This window comes from Mycena indigotica, assembly GCF_014461135.1.
Source record: "Mycena indigotica strain 171206Taipei chromosome Unknown Mind.scaff0013, whole genome shotgun sequence".
Lineage (NCBI taxonomy): Eukaryota > Fungi > Basidiomycota > Agaricomycetes > Agaricales > Mycenaceae > Mycena > Mycena indigotica.
Window position 1 is genome coordinate 542,394 of NW_023503012.1, and position 22,238 is coordinate 564,631.

At 53.9% G+C, this 22,238-nt stretch overlaps 6 protein-coding genes across 6 annotated transcripts; 5 read left to right on the top strand and 1 right to left on the bottom strand.

Moving 5' to 3' along the window:
• Positions 1-3,077: 3,077 nt before the first annotated feature.
• MIND_01263900 (DLH domain-containing protein) lies at positions 3,078-4,067 on the bottom strand (the record flags this gene model as incomplete). The annotated part of the gene is made up of 5 exons (XM_037369121.1): positions 3,078-3,572; positions 3,622-3,681; positions 3,729-3,764; positions 3,818-3,966; positions 4,019-4,067. The coding sequence occupies 5 exons, from the start codon at positions 4,065-4,067 to the stop codon at positions 3,078-3,080; spliced, it is 789 nt and encodes a 262-aa protein (XP_037214327.1).
• Positions 4,068-4,471: 404 nt separating this feature from the next.
• Positions 4,472-4,939, top strand: MIND_01264000 (uncharacterized protein; the record flags this gene model as incomplete). The annotated part of the gene is made up of 2 exons (XM_037369122.1): positions 4,472-4,738; positions 4,787-4,939. Exons 1-2 carry the CDS (start codon positions 4,487-4,489, stop codon positions 4,937-4,939), a joined length of 405 nt encoding a protein of 134 aa, XP_037214328.1. The 5' UTR covers positions 4,472-4,486.
• A 363-nt stretch (positions 4,940-5,302) lies between these two features.
• On the top strand, positions 5,303-5,770 carry MIND_01264100 (uncharacterized protein; the record flags this gene model as incomplete). Its single annotated transcript, XM_037369123.1, has 1 exon — positions 5,303-5,770. One exon carries the CDS (start codon positions 5,303-5,305, stop codon positions 5,768-5,770), a length of 468 nt encoding a protein of 155 aa, XP_037214329.1.
• A 6,257-nt stretch (positions 5,771-12,027) lies between these two features.
• Positions 12,028-12,663, top strand: MIND_01264200 (uncharacterized protein; the record flags this gene model as incomplete). Its single annotated transcript, XM_037369124.1, has 1 exon — positions 12,028-12,663. One exon carries the CDS (start codon positions 12,028-12,030, stop codon positions 12,661-12,663), a length of 636 nt encoding a protein of 211 aa, XP_037214330.1.
• A 1,559-nt stretch (positions 12,664-14,222) lies between these two features.
• On the top strand, positions 14,223-15,673 carry MIND_01264300 (Dimer-Tnp-hAT domain-containing protein; the record flags this gene model as incomplete). Its single annotated transcript, XM_037369125.1, has 7 exons — positions 14,223-14,394; positions 14,441-14,545; positions 14,590-14,873; positions 14,925-15,092; positions 15,137-15,308; positions 15,359-15,586; positions 15,633-15,673. The coding sequence occupies 7 exons, from the start codon at positions 14,223-14,225 to the stop codon at positions 15,671-15,673; spliced, it is 1,170 nt and encodes a 389-aa protein (XP_037214331.1).
• Positions 15,674-19,781: 4,108 nt separating this feature from the next.
• MIND_01264400 (uncharacterized protein) lies at positions 19,782-21,419 on the top strand (the record flags this gene model as incomplete). Its single annotated transcript, XM_037369126.1, has 5 exons — positions 19,782-19,890; positions 19,937-20,229; positions 20,273-20,759; positions 20,804-21,070; positions 21,115-21,419. 5 exons carry the CDS (start codon positions 19,782-19,784, stop codon positions 21,417-21,419), a joined length of 1,461 nt encoding a protein of 486 aa, XP_037214332.1.
• Between the last annotated feature and the right edge of the window lie 819 nt (positions 21,420-22,238).

Below are 22,238 nucleotides of genomic sequence, written 5' to 3' on the forward strand. Positions count from 1 at the left end.
TGGATGTATGCGCACTGCTGATGAGAAGCCGTGGGCAGAAGTCCTCCTACTGGACGGTGCCACCGGCTGCACACGCTTGGATGCATTACCGCGGTACCGGGTCAGGTATGCGGTTGGCGCTGATTCCGATTTGCGCAAGACCTCTGGAGCCAAGATTGAAGTGTAGTCGCCGAGACAACAGTCGTGGCGGTCACGCTGCCACAAGACCATGATAGAGTTGAATTTCAGCCGAAACAGGCCGCGAGGAAGCTCTCGAAGCGGAGGCCTGCCAGCCAGCACACTGCGAGTCTTAATCTACGACTAACGGAGAGCCGTTGGAGTCGTCACCAGCAGAGGTGTGACAGTAGTTGTCCAGTTTGATGCCTTCATGAATGAGAATCATCCACAGAGTGTCAGTGTTTCCGTTGAAGCAGGGAACCAGTTGATGATGGTGGTCCAGAGTCAAGAAAATCCGCGCGTGACATCAATCTGATGGGTGCGCCAAGATGTCGTAATGCAGCGCCAACTGCGGAGATAATGCGTTGATGCAGCGCCAAAAGAAGCATTAGAAGCGGTGAAGTGCCAATTTATGGTGGCCCCAATCGAGTCCTCCGGGTCATGCGTTGGCCGGTGTGGGTAGACTTTGTAGACACCTTGCGCGTTTTTGTCCGTCGCTACCCATTCCGCAGGCTGTGCTTGCTGTTGAGCACGTTCGGGTTCAAGTTCGACGATTGAGGGTGGCGGTGGAGGTGGAGGTAGAAGGGATGGCGGCGCGTCAGGGAGATTGTCGCGGAAACGAGCGGGGAGGATGATTTTGCGACCGCGGCGGTTTGTTTTGGGTGGTGGCGGCGGATGGTCAAGAAGATACTATGTAAAAAGTGAATGGCCAGCTTAGAATGACTGATGTTTACACACCTGTGCTGCTGCAGCGTCGCGAGCAACTTGCTGGTCAGCGTCCAGTCGAGCCTGCTCTTCAGCTTCGCGGTCGGCAGATGCTTGCTGAATTTCTTGCTGTTGTACCCGCGCACGAGCGGTGACAGACGCTTCGTTGTTTCTCGAGCCGTTTTTTGCACCCCCGGAGATGGCTGGTGAAGCCATTGGCAGAAAATTGGTTGGTGCAGAATGCGCATGTGGGCATTGCGAGAAGTGATGACGGCGCTGTAATGGAGTGGATAAGCAAGCAGAATAAGAGTTACGGAAGGACGCACTTGGGTGCTTGAAAGTGACTTCTAAGACTATGAAAGCCCTTCGGGGACGTTGACAGCCTCCTTGAATGTCGTGCCAAGTTAGCACGATGCTTGACGATGGATCGGGCAGGGGTTGTAAGGTTCGTGCGCGCTGCGTTGACAGCACCTAGTAATCGCAAGCAAGGGCTGTGTGTAGTGTTATTATTGGCTGTCAGCTTGGGGCAAGACTTGGGCTTACCTCTGGGAGTACGCGTTAGCCTTGAAGTCGTGGTGACGGGGTCTGCCAAGAGTTATGAAATGATCGGATCACACTTGCCATGCCTCGTGACTTTTGGCAGGCCTGGCAAGGGTCCGGCCCGTTTGGTGATGACTTGCCCTATGTCTTGGGCACCAACTCTACTAGGCAGCACTCTTTGGCTATGGACTCGTTCCCTTCAGCAGGGGTAGGACACTCTAGACGACTACTCGTATCCTGTGACACCGCTGTCACACAACGTGACAGCGGGGCGCCTCGAGTCGCCCCGAGCTGTCCCTACCCTGCTCTCTATTGCAGCAGTGGCACCATCTATGCTGCCTGGTTGCCGACCACCCAGCTATGGGGGTTGAACCATCTTTCCCACACTTGTCAGACTGGCAGGAGACCGTCACGTGGGCCCGGGCCGGCCCTGTTCCTGACAGTGACTATAATATAGTATAGTCATAATATAATATGATATATTCAAACATAATCATATTCAAGTGATCCACGAAGGGCATAATATAATCATAATATTCTGAATATATTTAATATTTAATCAAGCATAATATAATTCTGGCCAGCACTAAACCTGCGTGCTCAATGTAAGGAACCACTGCGCGACGATGTGGTGGTCGGCTTCCGTCTTCCCGGGGAAGAACAGCGTGACCCATGTCGTCATCGACAGACTCTGTCTCTTGTCATTGTCCCACGCCACACTCCAGCTTAGCTTTCCCAATGTCACTACTTAAGCCAGTTCTGTGCCTGTCCACTGCACTTGCTTGGTAAGGACCCTGTTCCAGTTTGTACATAGATGACAAATGCAACAAAAAAAATAGAAATAAAAAGATTTACCTGGAACTTGCTGATGCACTACACCTGCATTGAACAGGGTGGCCATGCCAGATGTCAATACAAACAGTCACAAGGTGTATGACCACTCAAAGGTGAAAACATGAAAAATAGATCTGAGTCAAGGGGCCAGCGGATCAGCAAGCCGAGACATAGAGTCACGCCTGTGACATAGGGTAGGGTGGGTCCCCAAGTGAAATTTTCACTTTTTGGACTTATGTCCAGGGAAGGTCCAGGGAGGTCCAGAGATATCCAGGAGGACTATAAATACACTTTTATTTGTTTGATTCAGTGCCTTGGTCTAGCATGTGGTGCACAGGTAAGGATTTTATTTTGTGGCTCATCGTGACTGACTCTGGTGCAGTATCATCTGTACTGTGTGGGTCTTTCAGAGGCGCCGAGCACAAATTGGTCCTGTAATGCACAAACGCCAATAGGCAGAGTTGCAAGAAAGTAAAACACTGAGTGTCATTTTATAGAAATGTGTTCAATCATTTTTGTGATGACAAATATTTTTCCTTTTTTGGAAGTTACATGGCTTAGTCATGCTTAGTCAATAGGGTAGGGAGGGTCTGCTGGAACTTATTTCACTTTTTCGACCCGATGTCTAGGATTTTTTTTGCGCCCGCCCCTTGATCTGAGTTTTGAGTGAGCTTGCATTCATACAGTAGCTTTATAATAATAATGGCTCATATGATATCTGGTTCAATATTGGTCTATCAAGTGAGTATAACAGATATCATATCACAAATGATACACAAGTATCATTATCCTTATCTACAAAGGCTGAGGATGTGATATCATATCCATTTAATCAAGGCACTTCAGAAGCCGTGCCCGCGGAACCAGCCCACCATCTCCTTGAACGCGGCCTTCTTCGCGGCGCGCACGGCAGGGTCGGCCGGGTCGCCGCGGACCGCGAAGCCGTGGCGACACCCGGGGAAGTATACACGTTTGTAGCCCGGGGCGAAGCGCCCGCCGCCGAGGATCGCGTCGGTGATCGCCTGGTCCGCGGGCGGGAACACGGGGTCGTGCTCGCACGCGACGATCAGCAGCGGCGCGGCGGCGGTGGCGGCGTACGCGTGTGCGTCCTCGGCAGACGGCCCGCGCCGGACCTGCGATGGATGGGCGAGCGCGACGGGGGACACGCGCTGCGCGAGGGCGAGGTCGAGCGCGGCACGTGCGCCGAAGCAGTAGCCCGCGCAGGCGATGTGCGTAACCCCGGAGAGCGTGAGCGCGGCGAGGACGGCGTCGAGGAGCGGGCCGGTGTGGGCCGGCTGGTGCTGCGGGAGCCAGGCCTGCCAGTCGAACGGCGGGGCCTACGGGGTGTCAGTCAGCCGAGGCACGTGGACATGACGGATGACGCACGTCGGGGTCCAGCGCCGTCGGCGGGACCGGGTCGCCGGCGAACAGGTCCGGCACCACCGTCTGCCGGCCGATCAGCGTCGTCCGTGACAACGTCCGCTGTGGCGCACCTTGTATCCGTTGCGCGCATAGTCGTCCGCGAGCAGCTGTCAATCAACTCGGATCAGCGGCACCCCCGGGCCACGCGGCGCCGGCGCACCTTGTTGTTCGGCAGCGCGAGCCCGCACGCGTCGCTGAGGTACAGCACCGCCTTCGTCGCGTCATACTCCCCCGCGGGCGTCGCGACGTAGCACGGGACCCCGCCGAGCGTCGTCATCGCGCCCTCTGGCGTGCCCTCGTGTCGCACCCCTGCATCGGTTGTCAGCTTGCGCGGGCCCGGGCCGAAGAAAACGGAGCGGACCTTTGAAGCAGTCGGCGCAGAAGCCAGCGTCAGTGGAGTTGGTGGTCATTGTGGTGGACTCGCAGGGAGCGCTCGTAGCCTCTTATACCGCACCTCGATGCTCGGATGTCTGCACGGCGCCCGTCGCCGATCTTCTGACGGCGCCGCCGCGAGAAGCTTGGCCACGCCCGTGTCCGACGCAGGCGCATGAAGGAGCGGCCGGGACCGTGACCAGAAGCAGCGTAAGCATTAGGCAGCGATTTTAAGTTACTTACTCGAATGTGAAAGGTGGCATCAAAGACCCAAGTTCCGCATCGTGATTGCATGATGTCGTAGGCGGGACTTTGTGCCGACGTGCCTCTGCGCGAAAGTAAGTATCTTGGCCCGACAGCATCTCTAGCCGCACCAAAAAAACCACACCAATACGCTATATATAAGCGTGTGTACGTGGCAGCGGACCATTCGCACGCACTTCGTCACTTTCCGTTAATGCATCCACCGCCCGTATTCGAACGCGCAGCGGCTGGGATGTGCAATGGCGTGATCAGCGATGTCGCACACGACTCGCCTCCTTCCCTCATCGCCTTCTTCTTGAATTTCTTCTGCGCTTGCTTCTCCAGCCGTGACCCGCTGCGCAGCCCAGCCAGCAGCAGCACCAGCACCGACACGTTGTACGCGTTCCGACCGAAGCCTTGTCCAGAGGCCATGCTAGACGGACGTAAAATGACGACGACCGTGACGGTGAGTCTGACGACACTAAAGCGCTTGCCAATGTGATGCTCTGGCCAGCTCTTTGGGACGGTCTACGATGACGAAGTCGGTGGCCAGGCCTGTAGCGCAGAGGAGACGTCGGCGACCGGTCGTCGTCGTCGTCGTCGTCAAGAAGGAAAATTGCACGACACTGGATCACGTCAGGCACATTTGTCCATTGATTGTCGATAAGACTGATACTACGAGTGATTGTCGACACGATAACGATCATCCGAGGCACGGCAACTCAAACACGACACCATCCGCAGTAATACGCAGTGCCGACGCGCGATGCCGGGCGGACCGCGCACCCTATCATGCGTGGATGCACCACATACAGGGCCGACAACGCGGTTCGGCGTGCACGGCGTGTAACTGATCGGTGTCAATTGGCATGCAGCGCCCGTTTTTGGGAATTGTCCCGAATGCCTGACGGCGTCGCGTCTCCCAGCGGCAATAACACGCGTATTTATACCGGGCGGTGCGAGATCCCTTCCCCTCCCCCCAACCTTCTTGCCGTCCGTCCCCTTCGGCTCGCCAACAACCCAAACCCCGATGCCGCTCCTCCCTCTCCCTGCCCTCGCCGCCGTTCACAACAGGCTCTTCCCCGCAGGCGAGTACCTGCCCGCGCCCCCGACGCCCGCAGGCATCTGCGCGAGCGCGCAGCTCGGCCCGACCATGAGCTGCGTCGAGCTCAGTCCGTCCCCCGACGAGCGGCGCATATTCGCGGCCGTCGTCCTGCTGGAGGTGCTCCTCGTGCTGCTCGGCATGTGCGCGGTGGAGCGTCTACTGCGCTGCGTCATCGCGAGGCGCATCCGATCCGAACATTCGCCCGAGCCCGCGCCGGATTGGACGGCTTCGAACTTGAAGGACTTGAACGGGCGCAACTTGAACTGGAATTCGGACTGGGACGCGGAAATGGGAAAGATTAGGGCGCCAGCGCAAGTGGTTGGGGGCGGGCAACAGATTCCCGATGATGTCGAGGCTGCGGGAGAAGAGGCGGGAGGCGAACTGCTGGCATGAGACGCCGGGAGGCTGCGGCACGTTCCATCTTTTTTCTGCCCACGGACCCATTTAGGCCGCTCGACCCAAGAATACACATCCAAATCCCGCGGAGCTTCACGAGTGCGGCGGAGAGACAACAGATATACTATTCAGTGTGTGGTACTACGAAATAATCGTTCTTTCGTCAAACTTCAGAGCGTGATGGGGACGCCTTCTCGGGCACGTCGCACGTGACGGTCGTGCCGCCGCTGGCGCAGTCTCAGCATACCGTGAACAGCGCAGTAGAAGGCGAATCGCCAGTTGTTTTTCGACGACGGTGATGGGGGAGCAGCCGAGGCCAATCGGGACGTTGAGCCCGGGCCCGGCGAGGTCGAGGCCGAGCAGCGCGGCGGCGGCGGACACGGCGCGGCTGGTCGCGGACTGCACGCTCGCGCAGCACTGCGGCGCGCTCGGGGGCGTGGCCGGTGGGGTGTCCCAGGGCGTGACGCGATGAGCAATTCGGGGTCGGCAGATGGCAGGAAACTTGCAGCGAGAGCGAACAATAGCAGCCGCCGGGCTGGCGGACAACTTGACGAATGCACTGGCACGGTGCTCTTGTGGAGCGTGTTGTTCTTAGGAAATTCATACTTATTGGTGTGAATTTCGCAGCGCGCAACCCTTGACGCAGGATTGCTCGCACGCGGGGTGATTGTCTGAGCGTGCTCGCCGCTCAGGTGGAGCTCCTGGGCAGGCCGCGTCGTCAGAACGTGACATCGGAAGAAGAACGAACACACGGGAGGGATAACGAAATCAGTGGGAGTGGGACTCGTCAAGTCCGCATCACTCCCACTGATCAGCCCCAGTCCCACTGATCAGGCTCGCTGAGCGTCTGATCAGTGGGATTGATGCCCTTGGGCTTGACACAGCGTGACGCCGGAGATCAAGCCCAGCGCTGCGCAGCAGGCCTCCGCGGGCCGCGGCGAGCGGCAGCCCGCGGCAGCGTGGGGTCCGGGGCGAAGCCCTAGTCGGGGTCCGGGGTGGAAAACCCCGGCCGTCGCGGCCGGCGCCGCCACTCTGCATGCTTCCATCCAAAAGAGGATGAAACACGCCGGAAATGGACCCCACGCTCCGCGCAGCGGGCCACGCGGCGAGCGGAAGCCCCCGGCAGGGTGGGTCCAGGGCAAGGCCCTGGTCGGGGTCCGGGGTGGAAAACCCCCGGCCGTCGCGGCCGGCGCCGCAACTCGACGTGATGCGACATGTCTCGATCCATCAACGCGGATGATATTGATTCACTGAGTCCCACTCCGGGCCCTCGGGGATGGGACTGGGACTGGGAAAAGTGGGACTCGAGTCCCATTGTCCCAGTCCCAGTCCCACTACTCTCGTATATACTCCTCGTTGAGCCGACTATCGTCGGGGTATCGGTCTTCTGGAGTACATCGGGCCGGTGGTGCCGCTGGGACGACCAAGCCCCCGTTCGCGGCGGCACAGGGCGTCGTCCTGGAGGGCCGCAGGGTCGGCTTGCGCAAGCGCCCGTTGAGCGGCGCAAAGCCGGGACCATAGTCGATGTCCAGAATGAACGTATGAAAGAAGGAGTATTAGATGGAGTAAAGATTGCGAGTTCACACTCCACCCACCAGAATCTGCCGCACTTCAGCGTCATGCGCGCAAAAGCGGTAGAAGCCAACAATCGGATGGGCGACGTTTGCGGGGAGAATTGAGAAATCAGGGAACAGTGTCTGATGGAGGCGACGACAAGAATAGAATGAGAGCGGCGAATGGCGGCGAGACGAAATGAACAAGCAAGGATGTTGCAGCTAAGGGCATGACCCATGAGAGAGAAAGACAAGAATCATAGAGTCGCATGACGTGGCTATCACTGATTGCCTTGATGGCGACGTCAGCGTTAGAATCGTTGGCACCGCATGTTCGAGCCTTACCTGCTGTACTTTTTATTTTTGCCGTGGTGTGGCACATTCAGCGAACCCTCCGTTGCATGCCGACAGCACCGTGCATGCGCCGAGTAAGAACTTAAAGAAGAAGAAGAAAAAACGTAAGTACCGTGGCCGCCTGGGTCACAGAGCTGAGTGAGCAGGCTACTTCCACGCTGTGGCACCTTCACCGAACTCTCTGTCCACGGCGGGGTCCTGGGCCCTGAACTTGCTCGCATACGTCCTAAGTACGTGCGCCATATCCTCTTCCATCATAGTTGCTGAAGCCAAGACAGGCTCGACGCAGCCAGAACCGGGGCGCAAATGCGTGCAAGACAGTGTCATCGGAAGTTGTCTTTAAAGTTTACTATGTATCAAGTACATGCTCAGGCCGGCAGTAAGTGCTGCAACTCATCTCCGCCACTTACTCAGAAGCACAATCCTGGGAGGTCGACACAAGGTTCGATGTGAGTTGTTCGAACCTTTGGTGATGTATTTTGGCCTGACAAACTCCCCCGCGACTTTCCAGACGATGATGAATGACATTTTCCAGGATCTCATTCTTTCAGGAGACGTTATGATCTACCTCGACGATATCCTTATCGCACATTCGGACCTCCGTAAGCACCGCGAGATCGTCCGCGAAGTCCTTCGGAGACTCCGAATGCACAAGCTGTACCTTCGCAAGGAGAAGTGCGACTTCGAGAAATCGTCAATCGAGTACCTGGGGGTTATCATCTCTCACAACCACGTCAAAATGGATCCCGTTAAGGTCGCCGGAGTCTCCGCATGGCCTCCGCCCGAAAACAAGAAGGATGTCCAGCAGTTTCTGGGGTTTGCTAATTTCTACCGCAGGTTCATTCGGGATTTCTCGGCCCTCACGCAGCCTCTCTTTGCGCTCACCAAGAAAGACCAGAAATGGACCTGGGGAGACGCCGAAGCCGCCGCCTTTCAAGCTATCAAAGACGCGGTCGTCTCAGAGCCCGTCTTAGCAATCCCGGACGACTCTCGGCCTTTCCGACTTGAAGCAGACCACCCGTAGGTGTAAGATTTAGCCTAGGGTCTAGGAATAGCTAGAATAGCGGTAGCCTAAAACTCTAGGAAGACTTTTCCCGACCAAGAAAGACCTTAGAAATGGGTTATTAATACATTAAATTAATAGATTTGATGCTAAAAATACTATATATAGTAATGCTAACTCCTTTTCTTCAGGCCGATGACCCGGTATATAGTGGGGAAGGCCTGTGTTCAGGATTATCCTAATTGGGACCAAAATGATATAGCTTGACACAGTGATCAAAACTGCTGATGGCCATCAAAAATCGTTCCACATCAATAATATATATCAAGGACCACAATCCCCATCAAAATTAAGGCAATATAAAGGCAGAAAATAAATAAATAAAGAATAATATCATAGTAATTACACTGCTAAAACATAGGGACTAGGAATACCTAGATTTCTAGGCTACCGCTATTCTAGCTATTCCTAGAGCTTTTTAGCCTAAATATCACCACTACGGCTCAGCAGACAGCTCAGATTATGCGACGGGGGCGGTTCTTTCACAACAATCCGCCCCGGACGGGAAGTGGCACCCTGTAGCGTTCTATTCCAAAAGCTTAAATGATGTCCAGCGCAACTACGAGATTCACGACAAGGAGATGCTCGCGATCATCCCGCACTCGAGGAGTATCGGCATTTCCTCGAGGGCGCCGCGCATCCGGTCGAGATCTGGACTGACCATAAGAATTTGGAGTATTTCCGAAAGGCACAGCACCTTAACCGTCGGCAAGCCCGATGGTCGTTGTATCTTTCTAGGTTTGACTTCACGCTGCACCACGTCCCAGGTCGCCAGATGGGCCGCCCCGACGCTCTCTCCCGCCGGCCTGACCACGGCATCTCCGAAGACAACTCGGACGTCACCCTCTTGCGCCCTGAGATTTTCCACGTTCGCGCGCTGGAGGCCGTCACTGTCTCTGGGCCGGGGTCCGAACTTGTCCGCGACATCAAGGAAGCGCTATCCGGTGAGCCTGACCTAGAGGAGCCCGTCGCGCTTGCGGCCCGGCAACTCTTGAAGGTCCGAGGTCAAGTTCGGGGCCCCCGCTCATCACGTTCGGACGAGTGGGCCGTCTCGGGCGATCTCTTGTACTTCCGCGGCAAGGTCGTAGTCCCCAAAGACAAGGACCTATGGTGCAATTCACCTAGTCACCACTAGTTTTGAACAAGCAATATTAGTCCCTGGGAAATACCTCTATTTCTTATCCCTCTAGCCAAAATGAAGCTTTTAGCAAACTGAACATTTCCTCTAGAGGATTTGTGAAGACTCTCAGAACTGAAGGACTTATATAATTATGGTGGAGTCTTTCCGCCATTTATTATATAATCATAGGATTTTTAGTAATTTTAAGACCCCTATGGCTCTGTAGATAGTTGAAGCTATACTAGATAGCTGTTTCCACATGAGATTAGCTGAGAGATAGCACTAAATTGAGTGTTACTCTGTCTAGAAAATACACAAAATCTCTATTGTTTGACCACATCTCATGTCCATCCTCCAGTTCCGCCATGCTTATATAATGCTTAGATAATGTACAAAATTGGTTGTGACTAAGTGAATTGCACCATAAGGAGGCGCATCATCGAGCTCTGCCACGACACGCTGGTCGCCGGACACGCCGGTCGGTTCAAAACCCTAGAGCTGGTTTCGCGCAACTACTGGTGGCCACAGATGGCCCGCCATATCGGACGCTACGTCGCGACCTGCGACTTGTGCTGCCGCATGAAGGCCCTCCGAAGGCTCCCGCACGGAGAGCTACACCCGACCGAAGTCCCCCCCGAATGCTGGCACACCGTCACGGTGGACTTCATCGTCGAGCTCCCCGAAGCTCACGGGTACGACGCGGTCATGGTAGTCGTCGACGCTCTTGGCAAATGCGCCCACTTCACCGAGTGCCATACGACAATAGACGCGGTCGGAGCCGCCCGGTTGTACTATCTGAATGTCTGGAGGCACCACGGAACCCCCGAGAAGTACATTTCGGACCGTGGTTCGCAGTTCATCGCTGACTTCATGCGCGAACTCTGGCGCTTAATTGGCGTCAAACCGGCCACCTCTACGGCTTACCACCCGCAAACCGACGGACAAACCGAACGCGTTAACCAAGAGCTCGAGCAGTACATCCGGATCTTCACCAACTACCAACAAGACGACTGGGACGAGCTTATCCCTGCCGCTGAGTTCGCCTATAACAACCACATTCACTCCTCCACTCAACAGGTACCCTTTATGACGGACACTGGTCGGCTCCCCCGAATGGGTTTCGAGCCAGGCGCCCGCTCAGAGTTGGAGTCGGTGAACGAGTGTCGCGATCGGATAGCTAACAGCGTCTCCGAGGCAAAGGCCGCGCTCGTTAAAGCCAAAGACGAGTATAAACGGTACTACGATCGGAAACGTTCGGATGCTCCGAATATTCAAGTTGGTGATAAGGTTTGGCTGGACGCTTCTGACATCAGAACGACTCGGCCCTCCGAGAAGTTCTCCCACAAGCGCCTCGGACCGTTCAAGGTGCTTGCAGAGGTTAGCAAAGGTGCCTACAAGCTCGACCTCCCCCCGCGTTACTCCAAGCTCCACCCCGTCTTCCCCATTGTTAAGCTCGAGCCCGCTCAGGACGACCCCTTCGATGGACAACCCGGCTACGACGAACCGCCCCCCGAACTAGAGGACGGAGTTCCCGAATGGGAAGTCGAGGAAATCTTGGATGCCAGGATAAGGTATAAGCGTCTTAACTATTTCGTCAGGTGGAAAGGCTACGATGCTTCACACGACTCGTGGGTTCGGTTCGACCGTGTCTTTGCGCCAGACAAGATTGCGGACTTCTATCGGAGATACCCGGGTAAACCACGGCACATCGCCTCAGCGACCTTCGACTCCTTGCCCTTTCGAACTATGCGTCGGGACGCCGCATTCAAAGGGGGGGTGATGTCAGGGGAACCCCCGCTTCGGCCTCCTTCGGACCCTCCGAACGCATCCGAGGCGCATCCGACCAGCGCCCCCTCGGACGCTCCGACCCACCCCAACCATCGTCCACGGCCTCCTTCGCCCGCACAATCACCGATCCGTCAAGACCCTCCCAACGATCACCTTGGGACAGAGCCTGCGACGCCGCTCAGGCCTTCTGCGCTCTACGTCGGCAGTTACGGACGACCAGTATATAGTTGGCTCCCTAGCAGGCGGACCCTTAGAGTTTCTTCTCTTTGGATCCTCCCCTGCTAGGTCGGTCCCTCCGTGTATTCCCGTAGCTTTTATTCACGCTTTGGATCCTCCCCTGCTAGGCTTTCATCGGAGTCTCCAGGGTTGCCCTTACATGGTCCAGGACCTTGAAACTGAGCTTGGGGTTGTTGAACGATGGAAGGCGGACCAGCTGGAGTATCAACAAGCAGAGCGTGAAACTGGTGATATTCAGCAAAAGCGATGGGCGAGGCCAGCCTACCGGGAGGTCATGCACCAATACTTCAAGATTCTGCGCGCTAAGGAAGAAATCGAGCTTCTCAATATTGAAATACGGCGGGTATTGACATGGATGCGGGATGATGCTGCCGCCCTGCAGGAGAAGGGGGTGAAGCTGAGAGACACAAGTGGCAAGTCTCCGGAGAAGGCCGAGCAAGATGGTTTGATGGCGGTTCAGCTCGCAGAATATGCCTCCCGCCGTCATCGCTTCAATGACACCCACATTCGTCGGTTCCATTCACTCGCTATCTTGGAGGGCTTTACCGGCTCTTTACAGTTAGGGCAAGCAATCAAATCTTGTCGGGTGGAGATGAATGATATGGACATTGATGAGCAAGCGCCAACGACAATTTCCTTTGATGAGGTGATGGAGAAACGTGACGAGGAGTATGGCTCGGATGATGAAGGAGATGAGGCACAGGATACAGAGCTTTCAGATCTTATCTTTATGTTAGCTGGTCTTGGAATTGATCAAAATGAGGGTGTTGAATAGGGGGATATATAGCATGTGTACAAAGTATTGTTTTGATTCACGGGTCTGATGACATCAGAAACGGCTGATGGCCTCCGAGGTATGTAGGTGTATCAGCTTGAATCTGAAGGCTTGAGAGGGGGAAAAAGCTGATTTATATTTTATGATGGGATCAATTTAGATCGATTAGCATGAGGAATAGCTGAAAACTATATTAAGATCATAAATCTATAGCTATGTCAAAGTTACCTTAAATGGTAATTATCATTGATCAGATCAGATTAATCAGATTTGTTGTGATTTAGACCTAAGATTTGTCTTGTTTAGTAGACCACTCATGACCAAGGTAAAGTTTCCTAATATGGTAGTTATGATTGATTGCATCGATAGATCACAGACAATACTTAGAAAAGCTCCAAGTCTCAGAATTATTGACTTTATTGCAGAATTATAACCTCAGTTATCACAGCATAGGTACTTCAGAGACATCCCTTCATATTAGAAGGATCACCCACATGGGGTGATCCTTCTAATATGTAAGGATAAAGTGGATTAACAGGTGCTGGCAGGATTAGGGATCGGAACCGGACCGTACATACAGTAGTACGGGTACGGTACGGTGCGGCCGTACCGTACCCGTACTTCGCCGTACTTTACGGCCGGCTACGGTTGGATCCGGTGTGTACGGCTGTCAGGCAAAGCGATCCCATCATGTCACTTGCACAGCCGAGTGTGACGGCTCTGACGTGGCATCCTTAGAGCCGTCTTCTCAGAATCTCCTCCTTGATGGGAACAACGGCTGACAAGGCCAGTGGCCGACATCACATCAAAAGAAGTCAGAACCTACCTTCGCTACCGGCATTCCTTGCTAACTCAGGCTTTCAGCTCACAACGGCCGCGAGATGCGCGGCACTCTAAAGGAGTCGACTGCACAGGCACTAGCGAGTTCAGCAGAGGCAATCTTTGCCTTCTTCCTCCTCGGAATCTTCACTTTCCTCTTTCCTCTCGGCTCCTCACTCCTCACCTTCTGGGCTTGCTCTTCGGATTGGTCTGGCCTCATTGGCAGGCTTCCCCAGATTGCACTGCAACTCCTCTGTGCAGTCTATGTCTATTGGACTACTACATGTCTTGCTATTGGTGCGTCTCTGTCCCCTCTCATGTATTTGACAGTTCTGAATACCTACTTAGTCTATCGGCTTTTCCCAGGCTTTCAAAAAATGCTCTATCACCTGGTTGTGTCTCAGACATTTGCGAGCGGAGTTGTCTATCGACGCGACCATGTCTCACACATGAGGCTCGACCATTTCCGCCGCCTTTATATCCCTCTATTTCCCTCACACTGGGATCTTGAGTAGCAAAAGCGGTACAATGCTCCTCGCAAATATACTGGTGAGTCAAAACCCCCCAATCAACCGCGAGTCATTTATGTCCTCTGTTCGTAGGCCACCCCCGCCACAAGCCGATGACAGTATTTGTCAAAACTCACAATGCACGATCCTACGCGTTCAGTAAGTCAACACGAATGCTCGTAAAACTTTCTCATCTATTCCATGCAGCTGTATTTCCGGAAACTACCATCAATGAACTGTGTGAAATGCTCCGCGCGCGAGAGCCCGTGTGCGCCCCCGATTGGTCATATCTTCCTCTCTGGGAGACACGGTGTCCTTCGTGGATATGCATCAATAGCGGAACTGAATGTTCACGCATTGAGTCATTTTCTTGTTTTCCCGGGACTCTTTGGCGGCTCCTCGGGTATGCTTTGCTTGCGCTGAACTGTTCTATATTCACTCACATACAGCTTACAACGAACGCGGCTGGGAGCAGTGTGCTCTCGGTGCCAATGGCAAGCTCAAGGATGCCAGCGAGATTGACTTTGGCGTTGACCCTGGTGTGAACGATGAAGGTACGGCAACAAATCATCTCAAACCTATTGCTCATGGCTTTTAGTCACCCCTGTTGCATCAGGCTCCCGCAAGCGACGGGACTCGACGAAGAACAAGAACCGTAGTGCATACAATGCAGCAATTCTTGCGGAACAAGAAGAAGATGATGATGGACTCGGAGCATCAAAGCCGCGACGGAAACGGAGACGAACTGCTGCGCGAAAGTCGAAGGGCAAAGATAAGGTATCAGGTGGGAGCGATGAAGATGCGGGGGATGAATCCTATTCGGGCAGTGGTAGTGAGTCATTGTCGGACAGCGGGCTTGACGATACTGTCACAAATGAAGAGGTGAGCTTGTCCATTGCCTTTCGATGCCCAATTCTAAGCCATTTTGCTTAGCTCGCTGACTCCTTGCCTCAAAAAACCATTCCTGAAGGGAAGTCTCGGAGCGGCAAGCCCAGTCAGCCAAAGAAGAAGAAAGCGAGATTGTCAACACCCATACCGCCGATTGTTCCGCCAGCGCCAACTCTGCTGAAACCCGCTCGACAACCGACTAAGGAGACGAAGGTATTAGTGACTTTTTTGGTCAAAAATGGTCTGATGTCTTGTAGAAAGCAGCAGCACGGTATTTCTACGAAGAAGTCAACGTCGAGCGCATTACTCTCATAGGTGAATTGCCCACCACGGTCACGGAATGCAAATACCATTGCCGTCACTGCATCTCTGGTAATGGTGCCCCGCATATCATCAAAGTGTCCACTGGGCAAAAGGGCAATTACAACAGTCAGTCCCTCCGGACCAGTTATTGTACTACACTCATATCTGCCATCTAGATCTTTGGAACCACCTTGCCGCCTGCAAACAAACGCTTGCAGGCGTCAAACAGTTGGCCAAGGCTGTTCGAGGCTGGAATACTCCCATGACACCCGGTGAAATCGAGATTGCAGAGGGACGAAAAATAATAAGCACTGACGAGTTACATCAAATCCTTGCAAATTCGGGTGCCTCAACGAGTGACATCAATTCGCTCGAAGCCACGCGGGGGGAGGCAAAAGAAGCTGGTGCGGACATTTTACTTCTCATTATTTGTGTCTAAGTGATTCCCAGGGTTCATGGGACCAGAAATGGTTCAAGCAGCTTCTATGTGAGTGGCTTATTGTTTGTGACCAGCCATTCACGGAAATTGAGCGGCCGGAATTCAAGCGTTTACTTCAGTATGTCCACTTCCGTACATGACCGCTTGATGTACCCTGTGCCGCAACTGCAAAAAAACAACATCATGAAGATGGGACAGGCACTAGAGCTTACTCTTGCCGCATTCTTTGCTGTATGTAGACATTTGCGTCTCCCACCAGTAACTGACATCAACGACAGAGACTTGAGGGAAAAGTTTCGCTTTCATTGGATGCTTGGACGTCCTCGAATGGATTTGCCTTCCTCGCTATCGTTGTCCATTTCATTTCTGCGGATGGTAAACTTGGTATGTGCTCGGTTTGTGCAAACTGAAAGTACTGACACTATCCCAGAGAAGTTGTTGCTCGATTTCAGAGAGCTTGTTGGAGAAACTCTGGAGAAAACATGGCCGATGCAGTATGGGATACACTTGGCAAGTACCATTTGTGGGGCCAGGTACGTCACTCCTGCTTCATTATTCTTTTATATCTGAATTAACCAGGTTATCGCTGTCATGATGGACAATGCGACGAACAACGATACACTATGGCTGCTGTGGAAGCTAAGTTGTCTTGCACAAAACTTCAAGTTTTCCGCACTCCATGCTTGCCTTCGATGCATTCCCCATACAATTCATCTCGCCGTGATGGTGGTAAGCTGTCCCAATGATAGTAGCCCTCAATTCTCACTACTCTCAAAGTTGCTCAAAGCTATTGGTGCTGTTGAAGATGACTCCAAACGAAAGCTGGTTCCCTACCAAGAATCGGTCATATCACGACCTGATAACAATCACGAGGATGAAGATGCGGTGATAATCGATGACTCGAAGGTGGACAACGACAGTGCCGGGGCTGAGAGTATGGTACCATCTGGGATTAAAGCAGCAATCTTCAAGGTATGTCTGTTCGGTGTTTCTCGGCGTGATAGAGTAACCTCCACTCTAGTTGCGCAAGGTCATTCGCTCTGTGCTTTCCAGTCCGCAACGCCGGCGCAAATGGTATAGTCTTGTGTCCCCGAGTGCGCGACACAGTGTCTTCACATGCTCATACTTGATGTGAAGACACGGTGGTCGTCAACACACCAGATGCTCAGTAAGCTGGTACCCCCTCCATTGAATAGACGGTGGTTCTCATGATTTTATAGAGCGTGCCATCGACTACCGTCCTCAAATCACGTCATTTATCACCGCTCACCCAGATCTTCATGCCTACGAAGTCCAAATACAGGACTGGGCTGCGATCGATGCTGTCGCCGAGTGGTTATTGATGTTTCGTGCTGCAACCAGTCAGATGAGCACGACCAAGATGCTAATGCTATCTGCGACTCATTTGACACTTATCGGACTACAGGATACACTGAGAGACAAGTTGCGCCAACTGCCGGCCAACACCCCTCCCGAACTCCGAGAAGCATTGACAGCCGCGCATCGGAAACTGTCTGACTACTATTACAAGTATGAGCAATCACCGTTCTACATTTGGGCGGCGAGTACGTGTTTTGACTTGGCCAGTATTGCGACATGATTAACAGGTTTTACAGTTCTAGATTCACAGCTCAACGTCAAGTCACTTCGAGCACGCTACGCATCCGACAATGAACTCAAAAAGTATCTCGAAGCTCAAATCGTGAGTTTGCACACATATTTAGACGAAAACTATCTGCAAACTGCACCCCCTCCACCCGAAACTGTCACTGCTGCCCCGCCAACTGCCCCACCTGTCTTGATCGACTTCTCAGTGATGATCTACGGCGCTAACCAACAATCCACTATTGTGGATGAACTCACAACATATTTTGAACTGACTGTGGCGGGCCCTAAAACAGACCCTGTTGCGTGGTGGATGCTCGTAAAGAAGAATTTCTGCAACTCTATTTGCTTGCCCGCGATATCATGACCATACCCGGTAGGGAGTTTTGCTTTGAGTTGTGACTGCCCTGACCATCAGATAGGATCCGCTGTCGCCGTTGAACGTGTCTTCTCTGGTGGGAGAGATACCATATCATTGTGCCGGTCAAGACTCAGCCCGGACACTATTCGCACGCTCATGCTGCTGAAGCATCGACTCTGCATGAAGCACGCCGGTGTCCGCGACGCCTTAGAACAGATGGAGAAGATTGAAAATGGTATAAGCCTCGACTCCTAGATACATGTGTTAGCCCTTGACCTTGAATATAAGCCGTACAGCTGCACCGTACCGTATACGGCCGTACCCGTATGCTCCTCAGGATTTCCGCAGCCGGACCGTATCCGGTACGGTTCCGATCCCTAGGCAGGATGGCTGATGGTTCCGAGCAGTTACTTTACTGGCCCCTGTCCCACCCAACCATGCCAGGCTGGTTCAAGGGTATGGAGCAGATACTGCAGGAGCGTGGTCTATTCCGTCCTGGCATGAATGCCCAGTGCCCAGGCTTCAAGTGCAAGCCTGAGGCAACTGACTGTTGCTGCCATCGGGTCATGTTTTGTCAGCCTGACTTTGTGGCTCAGAAATCAGCGCTACAGGAGGTTGTCAAAGGGCGTGGCCACATTTGTGACTTTTACCCCAAATACCACTGTGAGCTGAATTTTATAGAAATGTATTGGGGTGCAGCAAAGGCAATCTACCGCAAATCTGCCAAGACCAAGACCATCAACGAAATGGAGGAGAACATGCAGATGCCAGTGGCGCTTGATGCAGTTTCACAGGTTTCAATTGTCAGGTATGTTCTCACTAACCTCTATTATTCCTACTTATATCTTGCATCCAGATATGCCAATCATGCAGCCTGATTTATCTCTGCATATGCAGGTGGTCTTAATGGTGAAGAGCTTGCTTATGTCCAGCGGCGGTATAAAGGTCATCGGATGCTACCTCAATTTATGATAAATGAAGTGAATGCTTCTATTTCTCATGTACGGTAGTTTTCTCTACAAAAAATAGTTGGAAAATTTTCAAAGTCCCAAATGATGGCGCTGATGCCATCATTTGATCGCTTAGTCAACGTGCGGGGTTCCCACGACCCCTACCTTATTATAGACAGAAAGTTGTGATGTAGACCGTTTGAACGCCGAAGTTCTAGTGATTATCTGATTCGGCGGATAACTGGTGTGCCCCGGCCCGGCGCCGGTGCGTCCCGCCGCCGCCCTGACGCGATCTGTCCATCCGCGGCCCGTGATTGTGCGCCGTGGAAACAAGAGTTGGCCATGGCGTGTTCGTGCATCACGCGAGATGAACTTGTGACTGTTGAACAGCCAGAGAGGGCGATGCAGCCCTGCAGCGATGTGCAGCGCGATTGCTGTACCATGCAAGTGAGTCACGGTCTCGTCACATGCGTGACCGGCGTTAGTGTTACAGCGCCACGTAACCGTGCCTTCCGACTCCTCCCACCTTGCACCCACGCTTCGGCGCCCACCGCCAAGCCCAGCCCGTTCACGTCCCTCCCACTTCACAGGCGGGACGCCCGTCGCCTACGCGCATGTCGTCGCAACGAGATGCGTGCTATTTATAGTTCTCATTCCTCGCCTCCTTGTTCTCAGTTCTCATCTTGATTCTGTTGCCAACACGGCGCCGTTCCCCGCCCGATGTCGACCGTCGAGGATCCCACCAAGCGTTTTGAAGAAGCTTCATCGGACACCCGAACACACCCCCGTTGCGTGTTTCACACATATCACACCCGGCGACCCGCATGCATAGACGATGACGACATCAGGGTCGCAGCGCTGTAACGCGGTTATGCGCGTTTGCCTGCTTCGCGGTGCTTGGGGTGCCTACTGGGTCGCGGAGAACGGGGGGCGATACTCGGCGTCGTCGGCCAACGGACTCGCCATTGTGACTTGGAGGGCGGAGCGGGCACAGCGAATGGGCACACGACCCGCAGGGCCGGCGCCGCGGCGAGAAGCAGTCCCGGCAGATCGTTCGCACGCCGGCGCTGATCGGGGAATCGTCTCGGAAATAGCGAAAAATCCTCAAATAGACAGCCGCCGACCAGCGCCCCCGTTTCCCTTCCCTTCTCTCTTTTCTTTTGTTCCCTCCTCTTGCTCTCGCACGCACGGCCCGCGACCGGCTCCCATCGGAAGTGCAAGAATAGAAATAACCACAGCGCAAAATGGTCGCGAGCAACCCGCTCTTCGTCGGGTGGAGCATCCGCAAGTTCAATGCGACGGTCGTGAACGACGTGTGGCCCGAGGTGCTGCTTTTCAGCGGCGTTGCTACCAGTGCGTTTTCTTCCCACTACCCTTTCCTTTCCCTGACAGCTTTCAGTGGTCGCATGCGTAACGAAGCTGACGAGCCACCACCTGGGCATCTCGAACGTGCTGCTGTCGGTGCTGGGCACCGTGCTCGGCCTCGTGATCTCCTTCCGCACGTCGAGTGCGTACGAACGGTATCAGGAGGGCCGCAAGATGTGGACGAACATCGCTATCGCGTCGCGGAATATTGGGCAGATTATCTGGGTGCACGTGCCCCACGAGCGCAAGGACATGAGCACGGTGGAGAGCGTCGTGGAGAAGAAGTCGATGATGAACCTCGTGCAGGCATTTTCCGTCGCGGTCAAGGTGTGTGTCTTGTAGATGGTTTTCCTTTGCTTACGATTGGCAGCACTTCCTTCGTGAAGAACCTGGTGTCTATTACCAGGACCTGTACCCGCTCATCTGCTTTTTACCGCGCTACGCAACGCAAGTGGCCCCGACCACCGCCGACATGCTCCCGCTCTGGCAAGCATCTGAAGACGAGCGCTTTCCCTTGCACACCGCCTCCGCGCCCGGCTCGTCCACCCAATCGCTCCCGACCTCCTTCCCCTCCGAAAAGCCCAAATCGAAACGGCGGCACCACACATTCGACCCGGAGGAGGCACTGGCCTCGGTCCAGGCCCACCGCCCGCTGCTCCCCGCCCGCAACCCGCCCGAAACACACTTTCTGGACTACTTCCCGATCTTGAAAGTGTTCCCGTGGCTGTTCAGCAGCTGCAGCCGGCGGGTTCGTGCGACGCTGATGCGCAAGCAAAACCCGAAGAAGAAAAAGGGCCCGCTCGCGGAGAGCAACGTCCCGCTCGAGATCACGATTTACCTGTCCGGGTATCTTGCTCGTGAGTTGAGCCTGTCTACTTGAGTAAGCTGACCCTCCCCTTAGACCTGCTCCGCAACGGCTGGCTCATGCCCGCGCTTGCGACGGGGCTGATGAACAACATCTCCGCGCTGCAGGACACGATGTCGAACCTGGAGCGCATTGGGTCGACGCCGCTGCCGTTTGCATACCAGGCACACCTCCGCATGTCGCTCTGGCTGTACCTCTTCTTCCTCCCGTTCCAGGTGATCAGCACCTTTGGCTGGCTCACGATCCCCGGCACTGCCTTTGCGAGCTTCCTGCTGCTCGGCTTCCTCGAGATCGGCCAGGAGAGTGAGTGCCGATTTATTGTAAGAACTGTGAACTGAGTTCAATAGTTGAGAATCCCTTCCAATACGACCTGAACGACCTGGACTTGGACGCGTTCTGCCGCGCCATTCAGCGCGAGCTGCACGAGATCGCGGCCCACACCGCCCCGGCGCCCGCCGAGTTTGTCTTCTCCACGTGGAACCAGCCGCTCGCGCCCGCCGACCGCCGCAGCGCCGCGGAGCTCGTCGCGGCGGGCGGGAATGACTACACACACGCGGACCACGGCGACTCCGAGCCGGGCATGATGAGCATCCGCAGGGTGCTGCTGAAGAACTACGTCGATGTCGAGCGGCTGACGCGGCAGATGCAGTAAAAGGTTTCTTCTTTTTTTCAGGGTACTATTTATTTCTGGCATACATTCCTCCACGCATACGCATACATCACCACGCACACACGCATATTTACCACCACTACGCATACAGTACTTGCCTCACGGACACGGTCTTCGTTATTTGCTATCCGCTTGCTTTGCTCGTTGCTTGCAGGCCCCGATATAAGTACTTGAATGTGAATTCATCGTGCGCGCAGGCCGCGATACGAGTCGACACAATCGTCTACGAAGTGCAGAGGTACGGTAGGCGAGATTGATTCGGTTCATTTTCAATTTTGAATTTTGAATTCTGAATTCGCCGAGGACAGGGAATGACAGATGGATGGCGGATGTTCAAACCTGAGGGCGGCCACTTATTTCATATTATTTCTCTCAAGTCTTATATGTTAGGAAGTACTGGATTTGTGTGTCTATGGGTTGAGGTGCAAGGGAAATACATGCTAAGTGATACTTACTCCATTTCTGGCCACATATCTGGTCCTAGTCTCTCAATCTCTAATGACATCCGCGAGAATACGTCCCAGCTACTTGCTAAGGTGAGGTCGGGCTTCCCAAGTGATTCGTACACTGTTTGTGCAAACTGCTCAAACTCAGGTGACACCCAGTGCAAGTGTTGCTCTCATCAGCTGGTGCCCCTCTTACAATGCACAAGATATGGGTTATAACCCAAAGGTCCAATGCACAAGACATGGGTTATAGCCCAGGGGAATTTGGAGAAATAATTCCTTGGTTTCATTTTATTCTTTTTTGAGCTGTTTGGTATGATATTAGTGATGGGATTGATGGTCCAAACTAAATCTA